At 37.1% G+C, this 8,643-nt stretch overlaps 1 protein-coding gene across 1 annotated transcript in view; it reads left to right on the forward strand.

Annotated features, from left to right (window-relative positions):
* The window catches only part of NPHP3 (nephronophthisis 3 (adolescent)), a 27,765-nt gene that overhangs the window by 1,994 nt on the left and 17,128 nt on the right, over positions 1-8,643 (forward strand). Inside the window, exons 2-9 of the mRNA XM_010007590.1 lie at positions 127-257; positions 1,522-1,672; positions 3,134-3,286; positions 3,852-3,985; positions 4,226-4,386; positions 6,193-6,340; positions 6,900-6,974; positions 7,574-7,753. Of these exons, the coding sequence (XP_010005892.1) occupies positions 127-257; positions 1,522-1,672; positions 3,134-3,286; positions 3,852-3,985; positions 4,226-4,386; positions 6,193-6,340; positions 6,900-6,974; positions 7,574-7,753 (1,133 nt within the window). The remainder of the gene's footprint in view (positions 1-126; positions 258-1,521; positions 1,673-3,133; positions 3,287-3,851; positions 3,986-4,225; positions 4,387-6,192; positions 6,341-6,899; positions 6,975-7,573; positions 7,754-8,643) is intronic.

Genomic DNA, 8,643 nt, shown 5'->3' on the forward strand with positions numbered 1-8,643 from the left:
GCTGCGGGGGAGGCGGCCGTCGTGGTTGGAGCGGGGAGAGGGATGGAGGGTGCCGGGGTAACCTCCTTGCAGCCGGGGTTTCTGTCAGCAGGGACTTTCGCCCGCAAAAATGGTGCGTCGGATGTTTTCAGGCACTGCAGAAAACTTACCAGAAAATACTGAGAGAGAAGGAGAGCGCGTTGGAAGCTAAATACCAAGCCATGGAGAGAGCCGCGACTTTTGAGCATGATCGAGACAAGGTCAAGAGGCAGTTCAAGGTATGGCCTGATTATTTTTATTGTTTATTTTTTTCCCTGGGGAAACTGACTAAAAAGAAGATAGGTGTCAACTGGTCACACTCCACCAATGAATTCTTATCCAGTAACTTTCATGAAGACCTATCCTTCTTTTTAAAAAAAACTAGTATCCTAACTGCAGCTGCCTATTTCCTTTAAGGTAATGATAGCAAAACTTCTCTGTGAGGAAAAAACAGAAAATAACTTATTAACTATTAGAAGAATATATAGTGATGCGTCTTAAATGAAATTCCTGTATTATTTTAAGCAGAGGAATATCTTTATTTTTGAAAGGGACAAGAAAACATGGGCTTCTCACTGCTGACATGCTCAAGAAATGTATAAACGGAGTTCCATTACTTCTGAATCCTTTTTTATACAGCATTGTAATGTTTAGCACTTCTGGCTTACATTACATAAAAGGTTGTGTGTTGGTGCATCTCTTTTGGCTGCTAAAATACGATAGCCAGTTAAAGTCAAAAGCCTTAACGCTTCCTGAAGGGATGACTTGAAAGGCCAAGGTGTTGCTTCTACTTTTGCCTTGCTTTTTGTGATGATACTTCTGCCACCAAAACAGGGCAGTGTGTTCTGGTTTTGCACTGTTGACAAGGTTCTTGATATCTTTAATTGTAACTGATTTTAATGTTTGTTGTATGTATAAAAAGAGAACTGGTTTTGACCTTATTGAAGAAAATGAGGCTTGAAGAAGATCTCATCTCTTTGTATGTAAAGCTAGGTTTGTGTTTTCACCCCCCAAGATGGTAGTATTTTACAAACTGGACAGCTGGAGATGCTTGATCACTTCCTATCTTAGGACATTTAAATTTCTGTAACAATCAAAATTAAATACTAGATTATATGTAAATGTAAAAAAAAATATATGGAAGGATAAAATGGAACCTTTGAAAAAATTGTTACATGTAGTGATTTTAGAATACAATAAACTGTAAAAGGTGAATAAAGTTACTTGCTATTTTTAATGAACTTTCCATACTAATGCAGACTTCTGACTTTCAGAAATGTATGCAAAGGTTTAAAAAGGTAAAGGTAAAATTTTAAAAACATATGAATTTAAACTATGTGTTCCTGTTTCTTGATGGCTTAATTGTCATGTTTTCATGCCTTTGCTTCTAAATATACACTGGAAACTTATTTTCCCAGTTGAAAGCAGGTAGCATTAATTCAGGAACTGATACTGAATTTTAGAAGATTTACGATATTTTTATTTCCCCCCCCCCACTCATAGATTTTTAGAGAAACTAAAGAAAATGAGATTCAGGACTTACTGAGAGCCAAACGAGAGCTAGAAGCAAAACTTCAGAGACTCCAGGCCCAAGGAATCCAAGTATTTGATCCTGAAGAGTCGGATTCTGATGATAATTGTACAGATGTTACAGGTGAGAATTTCATCCGCAGCTTTTTTGTGTTGGGACATGACTGAAATATCTGAATAGTAAAGCACAAGAGAAATATTTATGTACTTTGGAAAAAAAATAATTCAGATGAAAAGCAAGATAAATTAGTTTCTAGAGTAAAAGCAGCTGACTTTACAAACTAGTTTTAGATGGTGGGAACCCTACATTTCTGGTCTTATGAATGAGAACTGTCTAAACACAGTAACTTGAATGTTTTTAAAGGTTGTTCCACGAATAATCGTGAGTTGTGTCATCCTCTTGAGTTTTCAGTTTCTAGCTCTGAGAGATCGTGTTCCAAAAAACAGACCTGAAACCAGAGGGAATCTTGGATAGTCTTCCTGTCTATGGATTATGAAGTATGCCAGTCTGAGCTGCTGTGCTTTTCAGAATAGAAGTTGTATATTTAACAAACATGAACTGACCAAAAGAATAATTTTATTGAAGAATTTTTTGAAATGGAAGCTCTAGAAATCTTAATGACATAAAAGGCAAAACCTTTATGTAAGCCCTAAGAGGTACTTGATAACATGGGAAGGATTCAAATAGGTCTGTGGTCAGTTCTCTGACTTTGTATCCGATCGAAAACAGAGCAAAAATTGTAGCGGACAGCTAGCTCTTTAATTTTATTAAGAATGGCCACCACTACTTCTTGCACTGTGAAGAGTTGCTAAGGAAGAACTCTCTGCAAGTCCTGTTGCTTAGCCTTTGTTTTGCTCATAGAGATATTTGAACAGTTACATCTTGGCAGGAGTATAAACATGCAATCTTTAAAAGAAGAAACATTTCAGGATTGGTTTGCTTTTTGCCTGCTGATTATGCTTTGGCGAACTTTAGTGGTACAGATAGTCTTGTTTTCTTTTATATGTTTTTTCTGTCTTCTGTAGTGTTAAATTAATTTTTTATTTCATTCTTCTTACCCTTCTTACCATTTTCTAGGTTTTTTTCAATTTCCTGATGTTCTTCAAGTAAGATTTTGTTTAGTGTCTGGAAAGTTGGTGGACGTGTAATCCAAACATATTACAAAGAGATACTGTGGAAGGTCTTTCACACAGCACAGGGAACATATTTCAGACCTGACCTACAGCTCTGTTACGCTCTTTCAGTTCTGGAACTTCCCTGAACAAACGTTTTTGGTCTTGTGATATGTTCAAATGATTGCAGTAATACTGAGAACAGTTTTCCTAATTTGTAATCCAAGCCAAAATTTGAACCCAATAGGTGTGAGCAGTCTGTATAACAACAAATAATGGCAAATAACCTTGTTCTTCAGTAGCATGGCTTCTCATCAGCTACAAATCTGCTAAAGGAGGAAAAAACTATGGTCACTGGCATGTGGTAGTAGGTTTCAGCTGAGTATTTAAGAGTGGTAATTTGTCTTGTTTAGTGACAAGGAAGAGTCTTTTTTGTTTGTTTTGTTTTTCTTTTTTTTCCCCCCAATATTAGCCACTGGGGCACAATCCGAGTACTGGAATGGAGGAGCTTTGGGAAGTGAGCCATCCATGGGTAGTATGATGCAACTTCAGCAGTCTTTCAGAGGGCCTGAATTTGCTCATAGCTCTATAGACGTTGAGGGACCATTTGCAAATATAAACAGAGGTAAGTTGTGGTGGTTTGTTTTGCTAAGATAATGTGTCAATGTAATTTTTCTATCCATTCTTAAATAATTCTGTTCTTTATTAGCTCCTTTTCTGTTCATTCTTGGGTAATTTGACTAAAAGGTTGTGTGGAATTCTTTGTAACGATAAAGCTGATCTGTAGCTGTACATGCTAAGTTATGTTTAATGTGTCTGGTGACTATGATGTGTGCAGCAGTGATTTTAGCAAACAGCAGTGAATGGTGCTTCATTGTGTGTAAACCAAATATCATTTTGTTGCTTATGTTGACAAAGAAAGAAAGTGATCTTTCTTTCAATACCTGCTGTGGTTCTTTTTTTCATCTGTATTCGGATTTTCTACTTCCTGAGTGTGAATAATAGTCATATTAGAATAAACCAAATCCATATATTAATTGTATTTTTTAATTGGATTAAAGGGGCATTAATAAAAATTTGATTGTCAGACCAGGTTGTAGGCATAATGTTAGGAGGTGTTGACTTATGTGTTATGCAGTGTAATCAGATGTGAAGCTCTCGACTTAATTTTGTGGTTTTTTCCTTGGCAGATGATTGGGATGCTGCTGTTGCCAGTTTATTGCAAGTTACTCCTCTGTTTTCTCACTCTCTGTGGAGTAACACAGTAAGATGTTTTATTATTAGTACTGATGAGACTCAACCAGAAGTGGACATCTTCCTTAGAGTGAGTATCTCATAAACTAGCACTAACTTGGATGCTCTTGTTTCCACTGCAATACTTGTTCTGAAATTTGTCTGACATTTCTTGAAAGCTTTAGTAGGTGTAGCCTGAAGTCAGTGAAAGTATTACCAAAGACTTCAGGGAAAGAAACAACATAGAGAAAAGAAAGTGAGATTTGCCTAGTAGGTCCTTAGTGCTATGCAGATTTCATAACAAAGCACCATTATTCAAATTTGCTTTCAGAACTACTCACCCAAACTTCAAAGACACTGTGAAACAATGGGCTACTTCTTTCAAGTTGTTCATTTTTCAACAGAAAATGAAAGACCTCTTAAGGATGTAAGAAAATGGGAAATTGAAAAAAGTTCATTAGTCGTTTTGCTTCTCCATTTAACTTTGCCAAGGTAAGTATTTTTCAGACTGGCAAAGCCAGCCAATTTGCAGTTGATGCGGAGTGCATAGCTTACTAAAATGTATGTGGGGTTTTGCTCAGTACGTTTCCTAAGCTAGTATCATCTAAGTGATACTCCTTCCAACTTCAGGTTTCCCAGTACAGACAGTTGAACGAATATATCAGCTTTGTATCATTTCCTTTTTCTTGTAGCTACAGATTCTCTTAAAATACAGCATAAAAGATATCTTCATAGTGCAGGAATGTTTTGCTTTCCAAGAGCAGCTTTCTGTTGTGCTTATTGCTGGAGTCTTAGTAATTCAAGATGGCTGATGTGAATGTCTTCAGTGTTCTTCATTTGCTTATCTAGCCTTCCACCTGTCTGTAGTATTTTTATTTTATTCTGTCACACATTCTTCTCTATCTTTGGCTGCTTTTCTGACTGATTTAATGGCTTTTCTGTGTGTTACCTTACACTAACTTTCTACAGCTTATTTTACTGAAATCAAGGTGTTTTATGACACATAAGTTTGTTTAGTGGGTAGTTTCCTAACCTAGAAGAATAAATGGGACTTACTAATTGAAAGGCACCAAACTAGGGATACTTTTAGAATTGTGTTTCTGTCACACATTTAGGAATTTTGGGCAGAGTTTTGTTTTGATGTTTGGCGGAGGGAGGGGTGTCCTTTTGCTGAAGAAGAGAGACAAAGTGAATAGAAAAGACAATATTAAGGCTTTCAGAGTGGTCATTCCAAAATGTCTGTGTGAATGCAAATATTTGAAAATACTGATGTGCATTAAGTTTCATAATAGAGGAAGATTTTGAACTTTAGAGTTTTCAAATACTGTATTATTAGAGTTCTAGTATTAACCTCCTATTTCTTTAAATAAAACATCTGTCCACAGACAAGTAAAGGCTAGTTTAGGACACTAGTAGCTAAGATTTAAAACAGTGGTGGAGTGCTTCAGGGAACAGCCCGGTACCACAGGAGATGTTGGTTTGTTTTCTTTGAGGAATCAAACTAGAGCTGCCATACATTTGTGCTTTAGAAAGATAATGTCAGCTGCTGTTACAAGTGTGTAAGAACAACATATGCGAGGAAAAAACCCACAAAGGAGTATTCCTGCCAATGGTATTTACTTAGAAAGTTTCTCATAGAAAAACAGTGATGAAAATGGCAGTGCTTGTATAAACAACGTAGTATTTGAGAAATCTTGTCTGCTATTGTCAGCATCCCCAAGTTGTACAGTTCCTTCCATGGAACAGCAATGGATTGCTGGGAATGCTATCCGTTCACATATGTAAAGCACACAGAGTGCTTTTGAGTTTGGAGATGTGTAATTCTCTTTTTCAATTATAAATTAAAAGACTATCCTACATCAGATGAATACTTAAGTATTTATCCTAAAAAGGTCAAGGGATAGAACAGAGCCTTCAAATAATTGATGGCAGAGCATGTATATGGTGCTTCTTAATCATGTGTGAATCCATGTTCTTTCAAGCAAGACAGTTATTCGCTCTGTGTATTTGTATTAGTATGATGGGAAGATAAACTTTTCATTTGCAAAACAATAATAAAAACAAATAATAAATGGTTGTAATATTTTTGGTGCAAGTAGCATAAATTTCTCTCTTAGCTGTTCCTTGCTTCAGAGTTTATCTTAAGTTCTCTGCTTAAATATTTGCTTGCCTTTTGTTGTAATTAGATAAGACTTTTGAATTAGAGTTTGCAGTGAAACCCATCTTCAGAGCTTGTGTTGATTGAACTGTTTACTACAGCAGTGTAATATAGCACAAGAATGCTGATTTCCAATCTAGTTGTTTGTTGGAAGACTGTGAAGAAGCCTTCTTGAGAAATCCAGAAGAAAAACCCCGGCTAATTTACCACAGAAAGGAGGGTGGCAGAGTCAGTTCAGTCTCAGTGCAACAGTTAATCGAACAAATTTCGTATGTGAACAAAGCAAAGGTATGACATTTCAAAGACTGTTGAATTTTTTAAAAGCCTTGCTTTCCTGCTATAAACAACATTGAGTGCTATCAGTCCCACATTTTAGGAGAAATTGTGTTAACGCACATTGCTCTGAATGCTCATTGTTTGAGCAGATTGATGAAGCTGAAATATATGGATATTATGGAATTTTCATTAGCAAGGGAGGAAAAAATCCACTGCATTTTCCTTGAAAAAAAAATTCCTGTGCATTAAGGATAGAATTTATCCCTTGTGCTAAGCCATTTAAATGGCAGTTATTTATCTAAGGTCCCTCTGTAGCCACTGAAGAAGAAGAATACCTCCAGAGAGATGCCTCCTGTCTGGAAATAGATCAGTTGCCATTTATTTCCCTCTACAGAGAGAACTGTTGAGAACAGCTGAAACTAGATGCCCAACTTTGAAAAGCTTAGGCAAAGTTAAGGAATGCAACAGAATGGAATTTAAATGTGTTCCAGAATGTTTTTGTAGGAAGTTTAAATACTGTTCCCAGTATTGGGTTCAGAGTTCCATCATGCTTTGGCATTTACTTTTTCAGATGATTGATCACATTGGAGATGTGGAGAAAGGAGCATACAAAATCTATAATTGTATGGAAAAGATAATTAAACAGGTAGAGTACACAATACATTTCAGCTTTTTCTGTTCCTGCTCTGATTTATGATCTTAAATGGTGTCAGTGTGTTCACTCTATGCTACTTAGACGTAATTCAAAGGACCTTTTTCTGTTTTTCTATTAGTATCTGGCAAGCAAAGAAATCTGCAGGTGGAAAATAAAATCCAAAACTGAGCAGTGCTTTTATAGACAGTAGCAGAAGTAATGGGGGAAAGGGATCTATTTGTGGCTTAAATTATCTTTTCATTTCTCTTTATCCGTATCATAGGATTAAATTATCTTTTTTTTTTTCCTTTATGCATTTCATAGGTTAAGGAAAGATAGCATAATCTGTTTTGTCCTTACCCTTCCTTGTGTTGGGTTGCTTCCACTATGAGAAGACTAAAACCAGTGTCTTGAGACCTGTGCTTTCAGAGTTAACTTGGTTTCATCTAATTGCTCATTTGTTTATGTTCTCTGCTAGTCTAAAAGGAAATGAGCATATTCATGGTAGTAGAGCTGCACTCATGCAGTGGATTTGAGACTAACACAGAATGTGCTTGTCCTGTTAAGAATTACAGTTGCAGTTTTCTCCACATAGTTTTCTTTCTACTTAGGATATATTGGGGTGTGAAACAACAGAATTAGAAGGCAAGGATTTGGGCAGTAAGGAGGAGTCTACTGCTCCTGAAGAAGAAATTTTTGGTGATGTATTGTGGGATGCACACGATGAGCAAGAACAGATGGAAGCTTTTCAGCAGGCCTCTAATTCAACATGTGAGCTGGGATTTGAGAAAGTAAGTACATTGGAAATGTATATGGATGAAAAGAAAGTCACAGCTCATTTCCATCTCTTGTTCGGCAAGATGTACTTTTACAGAAAAAGCCATGTCTGAGAGCAACCTTGAGGCTGTTACTCCTTAAGCTAGAAGAAGCCATATGTCTTATATAGATGGCATATGTATTTTCTGGGAGAGGTGCCAGCTTATGTGTTATGGAACAGCATTGATGAAGAAGCAGTTGTTTTTCCTACACTGGGTAAAAGCACTCAAACTGTGTGCCAGAAGTAGGGTGTTTTCCTGGGCTTTAGTAGGCAATAGAAAAGGTATTGAATGTCTTGTTGTTGAGGAAATCTGTGGAAGGCTGAGGGGTGACCCCATTGCAGTTTATGGCTTCCTCATGAGGGGGAGAGATGAGGCAGGTACTGATCTCTTCACTCCTGTGACCAATGACTGGACTCAGGGAAGTGGCAGGAAACTGAATCAGGGGATGTTTAGGTTGGATATCAGGAAAAGGGTTTTCAGCCCAAGAGCAGTCAAGTACTGGAACAAGCTCCCCAGGGAAGTGGTCACAGCACCAAGCCTGCCTGAGTTGAAGAAGCATTTGGATGATTCTGTCAGGCACACAGTGTGATTCTTGGGGTGCCCTACACAGGGCCAGGAATTGGACTCGTAGATCCTGATGGGTCCCTTCCACCTCGGCATATTTTATGATTCAGTCAGTTCTGTCTGCCTTGACAGCCAGAGTTAGGTCTTTTGGAGATAACTAATGAAAAGATTGAATCTCGTCATGCAGCCATACATACATGGGAAGAACGTAGGAAAGTTAAAAGTAGAGAACTGCTAAGTAACTTAGCACTTACTTATTGCTTAAAATAATTTTTTAAAAAGCATTTTAAATTGGAGAA

Source organism: Chaetura pelagica, unplaced genomic scaffold, assembly GCF_000747805.2.
Source record: "Chaetura pelagica isolate M959 unplaced genomic scaffold, ChaPel_1.0 scaffold10, whole genome shotgun sequence".
Classification (NCBI taxonomy): Eukaryota; Metazoa; Chordata; class Aves; order Apodiformes; family Apodidae; genus Chaetura; species Chaetura pelagica.